The sequence below is a fragment of the Aythya marila genome, assembly GCF_965140915.1.
Source record: "Aythya marila genome assembly, chromosome: 2".
NCBI lineage: Eukaryota > Metazoa > Chordata > Aves > Anseriformes > Anatidae > Aythya > Aythya marila.
The window spans coordinates 155,572,239-155,592,286 of record NC_139043.1 but is presented as its reverse complement, the minus strand read 5'-3'; the positions used below and the strand labels follow the sequence as shown (position 1 = coordinate 155,592,286).

The window sequence follows — 20,048 nt, the reverse complement described above, 5'->3', positions numbered from 1 at the left end:
TATTTTTTTTTTTCTGGATGGTTCTGTGTTACAGATATTTATTACAGATATTACCTCTTGCTTTGCTTTTTCTTTTGCTTTCTTGAAAGAAACAGCTCGGGTTGGGTTCAAAGCCCAGCGCTGGGCATTACAGGCTGGTCAAAAAAAGCACAGACTTGAAGTTGAGCCTATAGACTATAGGGAGGGATAAATCTGTACTTGTCATCTCAAGGCCATTGGAGTCTTTTCCTGTTGATGGATAAAGAACAGAGATTGTCTTTGCCTTCAATAGTTGTGCTCATAAATATCACTGAATGGCCATGACCCTCATAGGAATGGAGATAGGATTTGTCCTTTGAGCCTGCACTCTTGTTGGAGAGGATGGCTATTTTGGGCACATAATGGCCCCTGTGTGGGTGTCTGTGGGCAGCTGCTCCTCTTCCTGAGCTCCTCGGGGCTGCAGTGCTGTGGAAACTGCTCTGGAGCCTCCCCCCTGCTCTCCTGAATCGGAGAGAATTCCTGCTGCTTTGCCAAGATCTGTAGTTGCAATTTTTGTCTAAAGCTTTGTTATTTTGGGGACCCCAAATAGCTCAGTCTCATGGGAGAAGGAGATTATGTTCCCTGGGTAATGTACGGTAAATGCAGAATAACAACAATGGGCTCTCAGGAGTTTCTTAGGAACAGCCGTAATCTGATTGAAACAAACAAAAATATCTTTCCTTTTCTCTGGATAACCCTAACCTGGACTTTGTCCTTCCTGGGAAAGGGTCTTCTCCACTGCTCCCTCTCTTTTCAATCCATATTTTGTAACCTAAGAGTGTTTTTGGGAGAGGACAGCACTTCACAGCAAGTGGGGCCAGAAGAAACCTGTCCCCTGGAGGTTATACCTGCCTTGTGCCCGGCATTATTGTCCTTTCTACTCACATTGCCTCCCATGTCCCTGCTCCTGCTCTTCCACAAGTGGACCTACCTGTCTCCAGGCAGGCCCAGGATGTGCTGTCCCATGTTTCTTGTTCAGAAAATTCATGTAAAATGGTGCTGTTTCACCAGATCTGAGAGGGGACACCATCAGTGTTTTGACCCAGAGGTACCAGAGGTGTCTCCTTCATTAAGGCCCGTATTTCCCAGTGAGCCTCATTAAGAGATGTAGTGATACCAGTGCCCGAAAGTATCTCTGGAAACAAAACAACATGGATTGCTGTTTCAGTTTCAGTTGGCTCTGCAGACCTTTCTCACTGGCATTCCAAGGACGTGTTGATCATCTCAGGGTATGAGACACCCTGCGCTAGAGGACGGGCTTGCAGCAGCAGCATTCCTGCCCTCCCATCCCTGCCCTTTTCTGTCCCTCTGGATCAGAAACTCATACCTCTGCTATAGCCATGGTACATGCAGGTTTTGGAGGAAGGAAGAGTTCTGCAGCTGGAGCAGAGTCTCCAGAAATCAGGTTCTTTTGCTAATTTAATGTAAAGAAGTTGAGATAAATATATAGATAGATAGCTTGCAAGCCAAAATTTGAGGTTTGAATGCTAAAGGAAGAAAGAACCCAACAGAATCAAGAGCTCTACCTCCCCGCCAGTGCTGTGTGTCTCCATTTTCTTTCCCTTGTTTCTTTTTTTTCCCAGTTTGTGGGCATTGAGGTCCACATGCAAGGCTATGGGGAACAATGGGAAGCCAGCATCCCAAGGAAGCAATGCTGAGCCCACAGTTTGAAGAGCAGCTGTGATGTAAAGAAGCTGGAAAGATAGGAGGTACATCACTGTGGAAACATGCTCTGATCTTTCTGTTTATCATACCCCAAGAAAAAAAAAAATGAAAAAAAAAAGAGATTTAAAGCAAAGTACAATGGCCATATGGCTTGGTGGCCTGGCCCCTCCTGTGACACAGGGACATGTGGACATCCGAGCTGCCATTAAGTTAATAACACTTGTCCTTTATATAGCAAGAATCAATCTAGCACATCTAAAATATAACACATACATCATCAAACCCAAGGGGGGAGAAGTGTGAGTAGCGTGCCTTGCTCTCCTTCTCCATGCCAATTAACACAAATAATAACTGTGTGAGCTGTGTGTGATTCACACAGGTCCTTGTTGTGCCCACATCACTAAGAGCAATGTCACATTGTTGTCCCTGAGCACCAGGTGCTTCTGACTCCTTGGTTGTCTTCTCATTGCCAAAATTATGGGGATGCGGTCACCCATTCCTGCAGGAGAGTCTGAGTTTTACACGAGGGCCGCTTGCTGAACGCAGACCATGCAAACCTCCTGCTTCTAGGAGAGGCACCCATGTAGTATCATGGATAAAACTGTTAAAAGAAAGATCACAAATACCAAGTACAAGCAGTCAATAAGTGTGGGGCAGTGGTACTTTGTAAGTGACCACTTTGCAATGCTCAGGACATTTTTGAGGGCAAGGCATTGCTGCTCATCAATTGCAGATTGGAGTTCAACTCATGGTTTGTTCAAGACAGCTTAGGTAGATTGATTTTTTTCTTCTTTTTTAATTTCCATGTGTATGCAACTCATCCTAAAGCTGGTTGGAGCCAATGGAATATGAAACACTATTTTGAAAACTGTGAAAATAAAAAAACTACAAAAATTATCCTAATAATACCTTCGTAGTGAGGGGAAAATGAGCTAGGATCATGCATTGGTATTTCATTCTCTTGTCAGAAGGTGGCAGTAGCAGGCCCTAGATCTGTCCTTAAGAACTTGGTAGGTTGTCCTGGGGTGGGTCTGTTGATGCATCAGGACCACAAACCCCTTCTGCTAAGGAACATCATGCAGCAAGAAGCTTATCTGAAGCCTGGAGAGGAGGAAGAAATGAATTAGCTCAGCATGCTCTTGGCTGCATCCCAAGTATGGAGACACCACAGGCTTTTTCTGGGCACTAGTTCCAAGTTTTGAACACTCAACATAGAGAAATATTTCCCTTCCTGAAATTTGAGGCTAGTGCTGCTTGTCTTGTCCCTGAGGATCCTCAAGGACAGCTCAGCACAGCCTTCTCTTTGATCCTCTCTTTTGGGTGTTGTTAGACTCCCTGAGCCCTCTCTTCTCCAGGCTGAACAATTTCAGTTCTCATAAATTCTTACATCTCCTGTGGTCAAACCCCTGCCCAAAATACATGAAAACATGGGATCACAGCAATGTGGCAGGACAGCTCACATAACGGCGTGCTACCAAGGATGGACACAGGCGGTTCAAGAAGGACAGACTGCGAAGGTGAAGAAGAGGAAGAGGAATAGCCCTGCATGTGAGAAAAGCTGAAGTACGTGGAGCTCTGCCTAGGGATGGGTGATGAGTCAACTGGGAGCTTATAGGATTAGCAGGTAGATCAACAGCAGTGATATTGTAGTGGATGTCTGATACAGAAAAGGAAGAAGAAATAGATTTGGCCTTCTTCAGACAACAGGAACAAGGCCCAATTTTGCCAGTCCTTGTCCTTATATGGGGTCTTTACAACACAGCAATGGTTGGGAGTGACAGAGGAATCAACAAGTAGAAGTACTCTAGTGGACATTATACTTGAAAACAAGGAATTGAAGAATTACAGACTCACAGAATGGTTGAGGTTGGAAGGCAACTCTGGGTCCATCTGGTCCAACCCCCACTCAAGCAGGGGTACCTACACCTGGGTGCCCAGGCCCATGTCCAGATTGGTTTTGAAGATCTCCAAGGAGGAGATTCCACAATCTCTCTGGGTAAAAAAATGTGGAGATGTAAGGACTGGAGGCAGTGGCAATGAGCTGGTGACATTGCAAGGCCACTCGTGATTATCTTTAAAAAAATCATGACAAATGGGAGAGCTTCTAGACGGCTGGAAGGAAGCAAATGTCAGTCCTCTCATCAAGAAGATCAAGGAGCACCTGGGGAACTGCAGGCTAGTCATCCTCACCTCTGTCTCTGGGAAGGTGATGGAGGAACCAATCCTAGAAATAGTTTTTGGGCACAAGAAGAGCAATAAGGTGGTTAGGAGTAATCCATGTGAATTCACAAGGGAGAAACCATGCCTCACCTACTCAATATCTTTCTATGAGGTGACTAGCTTGGTGGAAGATGGGAGAGCAGTGGATGACAGGTGCCCGTGAGCTGCTCTCAGACTTTTCTTTACTCATTTGCAAGGAGCATCAGAGAGGCTGAACTGCTCACCTGGCTGGGAAACCACAACTCCATATCTGCAGAGCTCCTTCCCTCATATCACTGGGATAAAAGCTCGAGGAGCCAGCAGCTTCTGATTCAGAAGCACTTTCCTGAAACATTCAGGCAGCTGAAGATAGCATCTGGTGGGAGAAGGTCCAATTCTATCACCTGGGCCGTGTAGGTAGCTCCAAGACTCTTGGGCTTTCTGCTGGTTTGAGCAGACTGAACTCAAGGAGACACTACTACCCGGTTTCAGCCAACGACGAGCAGAAGTTCCAGCTTCAAAGTCAAGCACTGTAGAGTTATAGGAAGCCAAAAAGACAGCCTGGAGACAAAACTGCTTTCTTTCAGTCAGGCTGTTTTCTGTTTTACATGTATTGTCCTTTTTATTCCCTTCTGGGTCAATGAGAAGTGACTCAGTTAGGAAAATATCTCTTGTTCGTTGAATTAAGGCTTGAAGAAACACAGGGGATAATTAAACTGGGTGACAGAAAATCTGAGCAAGTGATTTACATTCCTGCATCATTAACAGTGCCTTGAAAGCTGGTTGGAGCAAATAATCTTGATTACTCCCTAAGTCAGGGGAGTAAGGTTGTTGAGAAGGGAAAAGATACTGGCTTAAAAGCAAAATAAACAAAACAAAAAAAATGAAACAAACAAAAAACCAAACAAATCACAAAGGCAGGAACTAAAAAAAATTGTTATGGAAGGAATATAAATTCACACTAGCTATAAAGATATGACTAATCTTTTCAATGCACATTATGAATAGAGATGGAGAACACACCTCGGTAGTTATTAACTACTGGAAAATCCTCTATAGGACCCCTATCTCCATATGAAGGTCACTGGCCAGGCAAATGACAAACATAAAGGTCCCACCCAGAAAGAATTAAGTGCTACGCATAGATTAATCTAAATAATTACCTAAGGGTAAAAAGTCCCTGCATAGAGTTCAAAGGAAAAAAAAAAAAAGGCTTAAAAAAAAAAAAAAGCAGGTGAATCATTACAAGGAACGTGACTCCTTATAAAAATAAATCATCTTGTTCCCTACCTCCCCATATCCTGGTGATTATGTAAAACATCACTGATGCTGAGACAGAGGAGATTGATTTAGTGAGGTCTGGTAGGAATTTGGGAAGAGCCGCAAACCCCTTAGACCCAGGGTCTCATCTGATCTGCCAGCCCCAGGTCCTGCACTAGCCAACAGCCCCCATGCCCTAGTCCAATATCAAGGTGAAAACCAGTGTGGAGAGAGTTGCCTAGACTTCTGGATTCAACTGCAGCTCCAGGCTATGGAGGAATGATTGTTACTAGGAATTAAAACCACAGCTCTCTGTCCACTACAGTGCTTTGAGCTTAAGGCTGGTCAGATCAGGGAGGCCAGTGCCCTTTCCCCAAGGGCACCTTCCAGCAGCTCAGTTCCAGGAATTACCTGACCTTTATGGGCTTGAGGGAGTGCTGAAATGTCTCACAAAGCTGTGCCAATATAATGGTTTTAAAGCCAGCCCAAAACGTGTTGGATTTTTGCCATACATTGTAGGGATTTGTAGTAAAATCAATTAGTAGGAATAAGGCTGCTGTGACTAATGAGCTAATGAGTGATGCCTGAGTGGAAATGGCTCCAAGAGAACTGCAGAGCCTGATACATTATTCATAGGGATAGACCAGATTCTGTCTTGGCACTGTTTATTTATTTATTTATCTTTATTTGCTTTTCCAGGTTTCCCTTTAAATTTTAAAGATGTTCCTTATCACAGGAGGAAATGGAGGAGGGCAAAGATAGATGTTTAATTCCTCTCTTTCTAGGTGTGATGTGGCTCTCATCTCTGCAGAGTTGTGTCCACAAGAGATGGATGAGGGAGATGATGCATCAGAGGTGAAGTTCATATAACTTAATCCCTCTGCACACCAGCAGGTTCACAGATTAGTCAAATCCTCACTGCTGGCTTCTTTAAATGGCTTTCATAGAATCAAAGAATGGATTGAGTTGGGAGGGATCTTAAAGATGATCTATTTCCAGCCCCCGCCATAGTTAGGGATGCCACCCACTAGATCAGGTTGGCCAAGTCCCCATCCAACCTTCATCACTGAGGTTATTTTGAAGTTACTAGGAGAAAACCATGAATTGTTTGACAAATCTCCCTTTTAGATTTCTAATACATAGCTTACGTCATGGTTATGATTCACCGTACAACGTGCCCTAACTTAATGTAAAAGATGAAGAAACTAAGATTATTTTTCTAAGGTCATCTGGTAAATCATTGTCGGATCTAAGAACAAACTTCTAAGAACCTGGTTTTAAGGACAACACTCGCTCCTGTTGCTTCCAGTAACTCGTGCACCTCTTATCAGGGCTGCACAAAAATAGCAGAAGAGTACTCATGAAAAAGAAGCATTAACTAGTGGTGAAAGCATGCAGAATACAATGATGGCTCTATTTCTGGAGTTGCTACTACCTTGATCCATAAGCCTAATTAACCTCTCTGCATCTCAGCTTCCTTATATCTGATCTTGATATAATATTTACTCATCTTGCAGGAGTATTATCAGGTTTAAGGTACTTGCAGGTGTGCAGCACAAGCTTAGTGCTAGCATGCAACACTGTTATATCAGCACCCCTCCACCTCTACCTTTGAATCCAATCATAGCTTTTGCTCATATGTCTTTCCTCTATGGAAAGCTGTGGGATTCCTAGCAGATATGGATAGAGATGAACAGAGTCAGGAAAATGGAGGGTTTAACATGATCAAGTCAAGAAGGCTCTAAATTGAAACCAGTACCTGCACTCCAAACACACATCCAGCCCATGCTCCCTGAAGCTCTGCCACAGAAAAGAGGGCATAACTTAGGATATCTTGTCAAGTCTCAGCCTGGTAATTGGGGAATGTGAGCAAGTCTTCTGGGAGATGAGGGGATTTGGAGGATATCTCTTTTGGAGTAAGCGGTGAGGTTATGGGATATTACCTGTATGGATGCAAGTGTCGCAGGACTGCTTCCACCAGATGAAGATGCCTTCTCCAGGAGACTGTTTCAGCTGACCAGGTAGGACAGGAAAGTGGCTTGGCACAGGTTTATCAGGTTGGAAGCAAAAATTCAATTGACCTTTTTCTTTTATTTATGATAAAACATGCTTCAAAAATGCAGTGAATTCTTGTACTTGTCTGCATTTGAGCACACACAGTAGAAAATGTCTTTTTTTTTTTTTCTCTTTCTTCTTTTTTTTTTCTCAAATTCATCTTGTAAGTTGTTGAGGCAGATTTATATAGCTTGTGTCCTTTTTGTTCTTTTCCTTCTCTGTAATTAATGGAAAACCCCCAACACAACACGCTGTGAATACCCAGAAAAGAAGAAAAGGAGTTCAACAAAATGTTGTTTGGATGTTCCTATTACTTCTCGTTATTCCTTTGGTTGCTTGCCAACACTGCAAAGCAATTGCATAAGGTGCGTGTAAAAGAAGAAACATTTCAGGTGCTGCCTAAAGATGCAGATAGGATCAACTGAAACCGTAAACAAGTGACGTATGTTGTCACCCCCCAAAACAACCCTCCAAACAGGAGGAATGCACAGGATTTAAGCAAGGTTTCAGCATTATAAAGATTCTTCCATCCAAAAATGTAGAATGTAATGAAGATCAGATTTCAGATGCACATGTGAAACCAATCATCTAGTGCACATTTTCTGAGGCCACTTAATACCAGAAACTAGATACCACACCCCTTTCCATGTTTAGTTTTTTTCTTAAGAACAAAGCAAATATGATCAGAGTATTTCCCCTTCCTTAATAGGATTATAAAATTCTCCTCTGAACATGATGAATGTTAGACCAAGAATATACTGAAATACCTTTCCCTGGATAATTTAGAGCAGGAAATAACTACCAGACTTTTATAATCAGCATAATGACTTTATTATGGAGCTGCTGTGAAAACAATATGTCTGAACTCATAAAAGCATAGATCATCCAGAAATGTTGCTTGTAACCGAGGCTGGACTTGCTAAAATTATGAGACTGTCATTGGAGCTTTAGGTTTGGACAGATGAGGGCTGAGTTGTTTATTTGGGAAGAGAAGACCCTCAAGACTATTTATTTTTTAACATTTCCAGAACTCTAGTGATATTAGCCCTGAGTGAAGTTCCTCTGGTGGTGTGACCGATAACAAAGATGATGGGAGCATCTCTAAGAATATCTTTGTTTCAGCTTTCTCTTCTTTCTTTCCTTATTAAAAGTGTGTGTTGGGTGTGTGGGGAACATCTGGGATAACTACAGAAAGTCTCTTCTTTACTGGTATTTTGCAATCCCACAGTCCAACTTGCCCACCACATGCAGTAGTAGATAGAACTCACTAACATGGGTCTGGCATAGGAAAGGCAGGTTGATACCTGGAGCAGTAGGATTTGGGGATGAGAAAGACATGATATCTGGCAAAGAAAGAAGTCATGGGCTTGTCACCATGCTTGGAGAGGGTTGGCTTAGAGCAGAGTGGCTTCTCCAGGCACTATGGTCCCTGAATGGCTTGGGATAGCAAGCCTGAGGGAATTCCTCAGCCCAGACTTTCATGTCCTGGTCCTGCTGCTTTCCCAGGTATGCTCTCACCACTTACACCCCTGAAGGGCAGGGAGAGGAGGAAGGAAGGCAGCTTGCTCCTATCCACAGCCCTCTTAATCCCTGCTCACAGCCTTGGGAGAGGTATTGCGCTACCCCAAACTCAACTGTGCTATTTCCAGTGAGTAAGGGATTGGAAGTCAGCTTTCCCCTTCTTATCCCAGTCTGGCTTCTGCTGAGAGCAAAAGCATGGAGCAAAAAAAGCACACGGGATTTAACACCTTGCTGTTCACAGCTACAGATGCTTTTTCTCAAGGTGTATGGAAACCACCCAGGTTCCTCTAAATATTACAGGAAAATAAGAAATATCAACAAGCTGCAGGGCAAGGCGGAGGTGTTGGAACGATTTAATACCCCCAGGCTTGCACATCATGCCTAGGCACAAAGGATCCAGCTTAAGCACCTCAGCTATTGTCCACCATGTAAACCCTCATTTTCTTCTCCAAGGAACATGAAAAAAAATGACGGTATAGCGGGAGGTGGGGCTTGCTCTGTGGATCATTCAATACATTTATAGCTCAATCAGACTTGTTTTTCCAGTAGAATTGGATCTCGGGTCGGAATCGGTACATGGCAAGGTACCAGGAGGTGTGCCATTAAAGCCAGTGGCGAAGACTGGTGGCAGCCTGGTGACCAGGCAACGAGAGCCCACGCAAGATGAAGCTGCTTCTGCTTCTTCTCCTTGTTGCCATCACTTGCATGGAGTTTGGTAAGTTCCCACTCCAATTTATCCAAACTGCTGCGGGAGGTGAAGGCTGAAAGGATGCAGTGTGCTCTGTTCCCACTGGGGCCCGTGCCTCCGACTTTGAGGAATTTTCAGCAAAAACCTGTCTTGGGAATATTTTCATCCTGTCAGGCATTCAGGATCATCATGGTCTCATTGGGACAGTTATTTCAGGCTCTGTAGGAAGTGTTAAATATGAAAGGTGATTATACTGCATCATTTCTTTAATGCAAATTTCAGTCCACCCTTTTTATGTGTTCTTGCTCAATCCGACTCTTATCCTTTTTTTTTTTTTTTCCCTTTTCTTCTTAATTTATTCTCCTCTTTTGATATTTAACCCTGAAGCCAGCCAGCCTGTTTAATGCAGTGTGTGTAGCGGGTCTCTCTAATTATATGTTGCGCACATAATTCATTAGACTTCAGCCATCAGAAGTGGGAAAGACAGGCTGGGACACAAAGCTGGTGACCCACGTACTGCAGGGATGATTTTTCCAGCTCCATTTAGTAACACAATGCAGTCTGCATGAAGCCAGGAAAAATTTTGCCAGACCACCTTGGAAAAAATGAATGTATTTTGGGAAATTTGCTCCTTTGAGGGAAGATCTGGGGGTTTGTCACCATAGTGAGCGTGACCCCTACCACCCTCCCTGCCTCCTTTCTGTCCCCACTGGTAACCTGCCACCTTGCTGGGCGGACAACAGCAACCTGATATTGGGATCAGCCTGGGACATGGAGGTAGAGAACAAGCCCCATGAACCCCCTCTCTTTGGGGATGCTATGCAAACTTTACCCTTACATTTCCAGTGGGGAAATTCGATTGCTTCCCCTCCATCACCAGCTCCATGGAGCCAGGCATGGAGGGATGTATGACAATTAGCTGTTTGCATTCCCAAGGCAGTAGGAAATCCCCTTATCTCATCAGCCCCATATGAGCAGTGATGTGTAGCCTCTACTGGTGGAAGGTGACTGCATGGTGGTCAGAACATCCTGGCATAGACTCCCCATCCTTTCATACTGCCACCAGAGTAGCTTCTTGCTCAAAAATTGATTTTATATTGCTGATGCCAAGCTCAGACCTGCTTTTTTTCTGGATGTCCAAGGCAAGTCCTATGCAGGGTAAAGAGCTGTGGTTGCTCTTGGGATATTCACATGCCCTGGACATCTCCAGATCCAGCCAGTGCAGGGTCTGGTTTTATGAATGCCTGGCTGGGACAATGACCCAGGATTTTTTTCTTACATATTTATTTCCTTTTTATGTAAGGATGTTTTCTGCCTGCCATCTTTGGGTCTGCAGAGTGGGTTCTGCCAGGGAAGGCAAGTGGATGGAGAAAGAAGGTGGTTTTGGAGTTTTTTTGGGGGGTAGAAGATGGATGCTGTCTGGGGAGTAAGGGCTGGCACAGAAGCTCTGTGTCTTTTTCGTGTAATACACTGACTGTCCTGTTATCTCTAACATGACTTTTTGTGTCTTTTTTGTATAATGCACTGACTGTCCTATTATCATTAGGACATGGTCACTGGTAGTCCAAAGCTTCAGGCAGCTTGTGCTGTACCAAGATCAATGGGTGCCTTATGTGCTCAACACAGCTGCTGCTGCAGAGATCAGTCATCATTGGTCTCTAGGAAAGGGTATATATATATCTATCTATATGTTTCATCATTATATCTTATTCATTCTGGGGTTTCTTGTCTGCTTGTCAATAGGCAGCAGTTCAGAGAGGAAAGCCTTTAATTAACAGAGGATAGATTGGAAAGAAAGGAACTTTGTTGTCAGATCTCCTTAGGGGAAGTGGTCATCTGAAAACACTTCAAGAAACAGGAAAGCAACGGGGTTGGATACAAATTTGGTCTAGGATTAACTCACCAAACTTTTTTTGTCATCCTGCTCAATGAGACTTTGTCAAGAGTTTGGGAACAGAGGCTTCTGTGTGGTCCAGGGCCACCAAATTGCTCATGGCCCACTTCCCCATCCCATTTAGGTAGACATCATCAGGATTAATGCTTTGATTTAGTAGGCAAACATGGGCAAATCTTGGAAACTTCATAGTGGATTTGGCATAGTAGATTCCTCTTTCATCCTCTGCAAAACTGGAGGAAAGCCTGGATGCATCTGCAGAATCTCTGAGCTTTCTTCTGGACATGAATGGGACCTGTGTAATTTTGGCATTTCCTAGAAAGGCAGTTAGAGGTGAATGGTGGAAGATCTACCAATATCTAAGTGAAGATGGCAAAATCTCTAAGAAATTCCAACATCTTTTGCTTATTTATGTCCTCTTTTTCTTTCAGCTCACCAAAAAGGATGTTATATCTACACTGAAATAGTTTAAGGTTTTATATTTTCCTCTTTTAAAGAAGGCTTGCAATTTGCAATTTGTTCCCATTCATTCTATTCCTGTGGTTTCATTTTTAAGCTATTGCATGTCTTCTTGTCTGTGTGTAAGTTTGTAAGCTCTTAAATCAAAAAAAGGGATCACTGCAGTTCTGCTACCTTCCCTAATATATATTCTTCACAAATAGGCCAGACAGATATCCCAGAGCTTGTTTAAAACAGGGTTTTTATATCCCAAGTCTTAAAGTCTTTAAGTCATTGTGTTTCCTCCCTGCTTTGTGAGATGCCAGTTCACTATGACTACTGAAGTACTACTTTTGTGTTTTCTTTTTTATTTTTTTTTAACCTCAAAAAAAAAAAAAAAGATACTCATAAGTATAGCTACTATTTAAAATATTCATCTGTGTTTGAACCTGCTAGTCTGAATAAGGTTAATGAAAATACTAGGTTTGCACATGTTGGGGACAATGATCTTTTTATTTGCCATCCCTTTGATTTAATCCTCTGTATTTTATTTATTTTATTTATTTATTTATTTCAAAGATAAACACAAATTCTGTGGCTTTGACTTGTCAGGGGATGAGTATCATGAAATCTGAGAATAATGACAAAGCTTCCTCCCTAAAGACGCATTTGACAGCTGTCAGACAGAGAATTAACACAAACAAAGCATCAGTCCACAGTGAACAAAGTAGGATAACAAAGTGAGCTTTGAATAAAAGCAAGCCAATTGCTGGGGCTACTTATAAAAGGGATCTTTCTGGGTTGTTAATTAGGGTGAAGCTGCAGGTAGCGTATATTTTCATAAAGTGACTTGCTTGCCTCAGCCTGCTCTTATAACAGCTTATTTCAGGTGTGCTGAGATGAGCCAACTAGTTTTCTTTTTTAATGGGGTTTAAAGTATTTTCACCAGGACTGTCACACAAATGGGGTGAGAAGGATTTTCCAGAAAGGATTGCATGATATCAAGGTAAGGTAAGTAGGGCTACTGGCCTGTGATGGTACCAAAATGCATTGCTGTGCCTTCAAGGCATTGCTATGCCTTCAGGTGTCTGGCTGGCAAGTGGAAGAGAGGACCAAGATCAAGTGTTGGGTTCCTCATCAAGACCTGCAGAGAGCAAAGTGCTCTGGACAGCTTGTCCAAAAACGGCTTGTGTTGCCTGGGAACCCTAGGGCTGGGTCACAGAAAACACCAGTCAACTATTTTTGCTTAATGTCTTCAGCTTGGAGTGCTCTGGGAGGGTCAGGAATGCTCTGGGAACACTATGTCATTGTGCACTGGGCTCCTTGGTATCTCACTGTGAAACCTCTCCAGCTCCGAAGACTTTAAGCACTGAGGGGCTCAAGATGTGGTTATTCTGCATGTCTAGGAACTAATTGCAGCCCAACGGGAAAGTGATAAAGGGAAGCTAGGAGACTGTGAGAGATGAGGCAGGGTGAGCTATCTTGGACTGGATTTAGGGTCTTGGGTACCAAACTGCCTTTTAATGGTCTATTTCTAGAGCACAGCAGTCCAGAACATCCCCCCATGCAGTCCATTATTGTGCCCAGAGTCATCTTTTTAAAACAACTTTTAAGACATTCTTCTCACGGAACCAGAAACTCAGGAGAGGGGGGAGGGTCATTTTTAACTTGCTGCCATGGCTCAATTAATTTAATGGAAACAGTTTCTTCTCTCAGGGACAATCTCCTACCCAAGAGCTCCACGTCTTTGGAGAGAGGTAACAGTGGTCAACACTAGATTAAATTCTCCCTGCTGCAATTCGTACTCAAGTCTGACTTCTCGGTGTGTCCAGATCTCTTTCTGATGCTCTGCTAATGTAATGACAAGGAGAAAAGTAGATGAAGAGAAAGAACATTTGGGGTAAATCAGCTACAAGTGTGTTTGCTGTCCTGTGGGAATAAAAGATAAAAACAACTTGGGGATGTGGTTGGCTAACAAGCAGAATGGTTAGTGGCTTGTCATAAACATGTGAAGCAGGGCCTATTAGCTAATTGTGATAATGGTTAAAAGAAAAACATCTTGCAAATTGCACAATTGAAGGGTTGGGCTTCTCCTGGCTCTTTGCATGTCTTAGCTGGCTGCTGGCACCTGGGGCAAGATCTTCAAAGAATTCAAACACTGAGATGTTGTGTTTCACTAAGCCTGTCTTGCTGGCATCCAGCCACTGTGCAGAACAGGCAGCCTCGTCTTAGGCAATGCAATTACCCCACAACAATAAGGGAGAAGCAGGTGGGTCAAACTGCTCTTCCTCCTTATATTTGTGAATATAATATTGATCTGTTTGTTTAATCATCTTCATTTATTTTCATTTAACGTTGGGATGTCCCAACACATATACACTGCATGCTCTGGGGTGCAGAACCAAAAAATAAGTAAAATTACCCTTAAACTCTTTTGTGGACTATTTCAGATCTACCTGCAAAAGGGGAAAACAAACAAACAAACAAAAACAAACAAAAAAACCATTTGCCAACCCTCCTTGATAACAAAACAAGAGTAGAAGGACCCAAACATTCAGCAGCCTACTATAGACAGGATTTTCCTGTATTGTTGGTCCTACTGCATGTAGCTCTGTCTTTCCTGACTTGTTATAGAGGGGTCTGAAGCTGAGGCTGTGTTTGGATGCCCAGACTAATGTATTTTTCATTCCCCTTGGAACAAATATGTTTTACCAACCCATTAATGTATGTATGTAATGTATGAATATGTATGTATGTATGTATGTATGTATGTAATGTATGAATATGAATATGTGTAATGTATGAATATTTTAGAGAGTGATCTTCATATTTTACCAACCCATTCCTGTGTAGTGTGTGAATATTTTGGAGAGTGATCTTCTTCAGAGGTTTCTGGATGAGCATGGGCAGGACCTGATGGTCTACACTAAGTCCAGTCTCATGTTTGTCCTCCTTATAGCTGAAACCTTGCAGTGCTACTCCTGCTATGAACCTACATCCGCTGAGAAGTGCACGAAGGTCCAGAACTGCAATGAGAATGAAACCATGTGCAAGACAACCATGTATTCCCTGGAGGAGGGTAAGGGCAAGGCTTCTTTATCCATGTATTTTAACATGAATCTGTGTTTCTCCAGCACAGACCTCTGGTGTGGGGAGCAATACCTTTATGATAAGGTATTTATATAATACCAAAGGTATATGATACCTTTATTATAAGGTATTTATATAATGCCAAACTTATAAGTGATATTTCATGGGGCAAAGAACAGTCTCCTGCTAGTTTCAGAGGAGTGAGCACTTAGGTCATAGCTAATGCTCAACGTTGAGAATGGTTAGAGGAAATGTGTGGACTTGAATCTGAGGTACAGAGCTAGAGAGTTCTGACTCTCCAGAGTGTCTGTATGATTTGCACAATGGGTGTGGGTTAAACAGTACTGTCCTGACCACAGAACTATTTATGATTGCTGGGTGGGGTAGGGAGGCTGGTAGAGGTGAGTCAGGCTCAGTAAGGTGGGAAAGAAAACTTCTGGTCAACTAGAGGCAACCATAAATGACCTTGAGTTCTCTGGAGGTTTCAGGAAGGTATCAGCAGTCTGAATGGTGATCCTACAGGTCATAACCTGTCCAAATACAGAAATGCACTGCTAGGATGGAGGCTTTCTCTTTTGCTTGGTTCATCTGGGAAGGCTCTGGTTGTTTGTAATGGAGAAAGGAGATATGGGATAGAGTTAAAGAAGAGACAAACTGTTTAATAGGACTTTTGTGGGAAACAGCTGATCCAGACAAGGCACAGAAGAGGTAATGCACTGTTCAGCTTAGAACCGCTGAACAGAAACTGTTTCTCATGTTCCTGGCATGAAATGGTCCCATTGTGTTTGAATCTGTAACTAAGACTTTGGAGGTGAAGGTAGTTAACGTTTCATCCAGGAACAAAGAGATTTCTCCTTCATTCCTCCCATTCCTAACTGTTCCTTCTTCCTTGCTTTGTTGCAGTTTATCCCTTTGTGGGAGTCTCAACCGTCACCAAGATGTGCTCCTCCATCTGCATCCCATCTGATGTGGATGGGATTGGCATGACGCGCCCCGTCACCTGCTGTTACACTGACTTGTGCAACTCTGATGGTACAGCTAGTTTGGGGGTCAGGGTTGTCCCAGCTGGCATGTTAGCAAGTTCCCTTTGCGCTCTCTTATGGACTATATTATGAGGAGCTGAGGAAGGTGCCTTTCTGCCAAAGAACCCAAAGAAGAAGAGAATGAACCCCAGCCCAGCTTTGCATTTGGATGCCTCATGGACTACCTTCAACAGCTCCCACAAATTGTGTTTTTAGTACCCACCCACCTGCCATGAGAGAAACAAAGCTCAGGAAGTCCCAACAGTAATTTTTGGGTTGATTCTTCAACAGCTCCCACAAATATAACTCTGGAATTTCTTTGCTTTGCTGATCTGGTTGATTTTAAACTAAAAAAAAAATCTGGTGTACGTGATATATTTAAAGCAAAAGACATGGAACTAAGGGCTTTCCACACCTCCTTAGAGCTTTTTTTTCCCCAGGTATTCACCAGCAGAGTAGCTGAATCAAACAGCCTTCTCAGATTAAATTCACTTTTATGTGGCAGGGCCTCTCCACCCCACAGTTTTTTGTTGGTTCTTTGTTCTGTCTAGATTTCCTTAGTGTGTAAGAAGTTGGACTTCCAAACTATGAGACAGGAGACTAAACTTCCTATGCCAGTGATCTGATCCAAGGAGGCTGAAATCTCTTGTTTTCTGTATCCTTCTGAGCAGAATAAAAATGTTGTGTTAAAATTGTAGTGCTTGATAAGGTTATTTATAGTGCACCTGTCCTCTGATAATTTTTATTTTATTTTACTTAATTTCCAACCAGCTCCACCTTTCATTATTATTTATATAGTGGGATATATATAGTTGGTTTTGTGGTCAGTCTTAGAGCAGATGTGTAAGACAGTTTCTATTATTCCCTACTGGCAGAGGTCTTTCATCAATATTTCTTTCACAAACTCCACTGGTGAGAAACTACCTCTACTGGGAAGATTGGGTGACTTGTGTATGGATTTACTAAATTCTGAATTTGATGTTCTGATTCTTCATTTTCCTATAAAACCCTTTTCAAGATCTACCAGGAAAAATGTCCTCCTGCAATTATCACTCTGCTTATGATATTTGAATTATCACTCTGCTTATGATATTTGAAATCACCAGTAAAGATGTTATTTAAAATCTCCGATGTAGCATGATATTTGAAATCATCAATAAAGGTGCTATTTAAAGTCTTCCGTGTAGCATGTGTATTAGAAGAGGTTTCCAAGAGAGGTGGTACAGATTCCATCCTTGGAAGTTTTCATGATTCAGCTGGATGAAGCCCTGAGGAACTTGGGCTGATATCAGAGTTGAGAGCCTTGATCAGGAGCTTGGTTAGAGACCACCTGAGGTCCCCCTTCTGACCTGATTTCCCTATGATCCACCCATTGAGATCACCAGAGCACAAACACCCTTATTTTCAAGCACAAAGTCTGGCAGACATTTCTGCAGTGATTTTCTCCTCTCCCACATTACTTCCCATTGCCAAAGTGAGATGAAGCTTGGATGAACTGCAGTTCTGGATTCATACACAGCTTCCAAGTGGCTCAAAAGTGGTTCCTTCACTGGAAAAACTTTGTCTTAGTGGCCAGGGTGCTGCACTGGAGATGGTCAGAGAAACAACAACACCAGTTATGGAAAGACTTTGGAAACCAGTTGCAGGCTTGCCTTAGCTGCCAACCTATGCTTTGTAATGTCTTCTGCTTGTGAGCCATGTCCAAAGCTCGGTCCTCAGAGGTGCGTGAGAAGTTTGTGGCTTTCTGCTGAACAAATATGGTAGATGAGGGTTCTCCCTTTTTATCTGCCAGCTCTGGCAATTAGCAGCCTCCAGTTTTGCTGGCCCAGGGGCTGCATGAGTACCACTCCTTTTAGTAATTGCTAAGGAAACACTGTCAATACACCTTATTTCACATTGAGTTTATTCACATTCTTAGCCTTCACAACACCTTTTGGGCTCCATGCCATCACTTCATTAAAGGTAATTTGTTTCTGTTTTAAATGCTCTACCTCACAGTTTCATTCAGAGCTTTTGTTCTCACAGATGAGCAGCAGTGAGACTGCTTCATGTCTATCTTTCCTACACCATTTACATTATACAGCCCCATGTCCACCGTAGCAGCTCTTTCCCTAACCAAAGATACCTTGCCTAAATCCAGGTATCATTCACGAACCCTTTCTGACCCTTTACTCGCTGTAGTGACTCACTACTCTAGGTACTCTGCTGCAATAGAGAGATGAGTGCTAAAAATCCTGAATGTATCCCATGGGAAAAGATGGGTGACAAATATTCCCACCAGCCCCATTGCCAGGAATTAAACGGGGCCCTTGGTGGTCTTGCTATTTGTTTTTTGCTATATGTTTTGTTTTGTTTTGTTTTGTTTTGTGTGTGTGTGTGTGTGTGCGTGTGTATGAACGGAAGGTTTATTAGGATGTAGCCAGAATATCTAGCTACTCACTCACTTGTCAGAAAAGCACTGTAAGCCAGAAATGTATGTCAGCACTTCTGCACATGAAACCTGTGTTATGTATATACCAGCAGAACTCAGAAAGAAATAAAGCATCACTAGATTTTCCCTGCATAGCACTGCTGTTTCTCAGACATGAATTTCAGATGAAGGTTCAGACTACCCTGTTCTTACCCTGTGTTGGTTGATATGCCATGAAGTCATGGCCCAGAACATCATAAAATTATCATGTCAAAGAGCATTTAAAAACAAATACATCAGGAGCCAGATTATTGTGTTATATTGTTATTGTAGTGAACACCACTAAAAATACCACTGCAGCCATGGACACTGAGAGTATAAATCATGGGCAAAGATACCGAAAATACTTGAAACCAATCCACTGCTGGGCTTGAAGAAGTGAGCTGAGCCCATCTGTCTGGGGGAGCTAGACTCATCTCGCCAAGAAGTTGCACAGAGGAAAAACCATGGTCTTCCAATTTCAAGAACTGACAAAATAGCCCTGCAGCTCAGTAAGCACAGTACTGGCATTGCTAGTAATAGGCCACAGGCTTTTCATTGAGTTTGCAAGTCCTCCAGGCTGAGGCTTGTTAGGCTTGGTCTGGCTGAACTTCTCTTGACCTGACCAGAGCTTTATTTTGACTTTGCTCAGCTGTAATTGCAGTTTTCCTAATTGACCTAGCGGTTATAGTTAATTTGCTTTACTTTTGTTTGTTTTCATATGGTGCAGCTGTAGGGTCACACAGATAGCTGTGACAAGGAGTTATTGCATGTTGAATTTATGACTCCAGCATAATGATGAGGTGTAAAGAAACACAGACCTGGTACAGCAGCAGATGCCTTGAGAGGTGGAAGTGCTGGACGTGGGCAGGCATGGGGTGATGAGAGATGGGGCCAGGCTGGCTCTGGAGACCCTTCAGCTGTGAAGAACTCATTGAATGTTAGTTAAAGAAATGAAGACCTGTAGGTGGACAAAATTTAGGGATAACAACAAGAACAAAGAATCAAACCTATCTAAAGTGCACCATACACTGGATGTAAGGTGAACTAAGGAAGGAAAAGCAAGGTATAAATGTGTTTGAGCAAACATCATCAAAATGACCCCCAGTGGATCCTTGGCTGATGACAAAGAATCCGTTTCCACAATCATAATCCTCCCTGCAAAGGGTTTGGGATGCAAATGGCTCACACTACCACCCTATAATGTGGAAGCAACATTAGTGGAAAAGTCAACTTAAAAGCTGGTAAAGCGGTAGAAACTAGGAAGTACTCGTATATCAATTTTAACTGTATTGGTATTGAAATTTTTTATTTTATTTTATTTTATTTTATTTTATTTTATTTTATTTTATTTTATTTTATTTTATTTTATTTTATTTTATTTTATTTTTTTAAATAACAGGATGGTTATCATCTCTCTCTCTCTCTCTCTCTCTCTCTTTTTTTTTTTTTTTTTTGTCTTTACGAATTTAACCTTCACTAATCAAAATGCTTTGATTAGACTGTTCAGATTTCCTTTATTCTTACAATAAATTCTTGAGGTAATGTAAGGTGCATTTCCTTTTTACCTCTAACAAGATTTTGGGCATAACAAAAATAAAGAGACCTCCAGCAGGACATGGAGAGATGGCTAGGTGTACAGATGTTAAGTAACATGGAAATAAGTAGGCCTTATTTCCAATGCAGTTTATTTTGCTGGGGTGCACATCAATATCCTCATGGGAGATGGTCAGCCCACCTTTTGACACT

At 42.5% G+C, this 20,048-nt stretch overlaps 1 protein-coding gene across 1 annotated transcript; it reads left to right on the top strand.

The window, feature by feature from the left end:
- Positions 1-9,381: 9,381 nt before the first annotated feature.
- On the top strand, positions 9,382-15,943 carry LOC309875567 (ly6/PLAUR domain-containing protein 2-like; the record flags this gene model as incomplete). Its single annotated transcript, XM_082755129.1, has 3 exons — positions 9,382-9,433; positions 14,698-14,817; positions 15,732-15,943. 3 exons carry the CDS (start codon positions 9,382-9,384, stop codon positions 15,941-15,943), a joined length of 384 nt encoding a protein of 127 aa, XP_082611255.1.
- Positions 15,944-20,048: the final 4,105 nt, after the last annotated feature.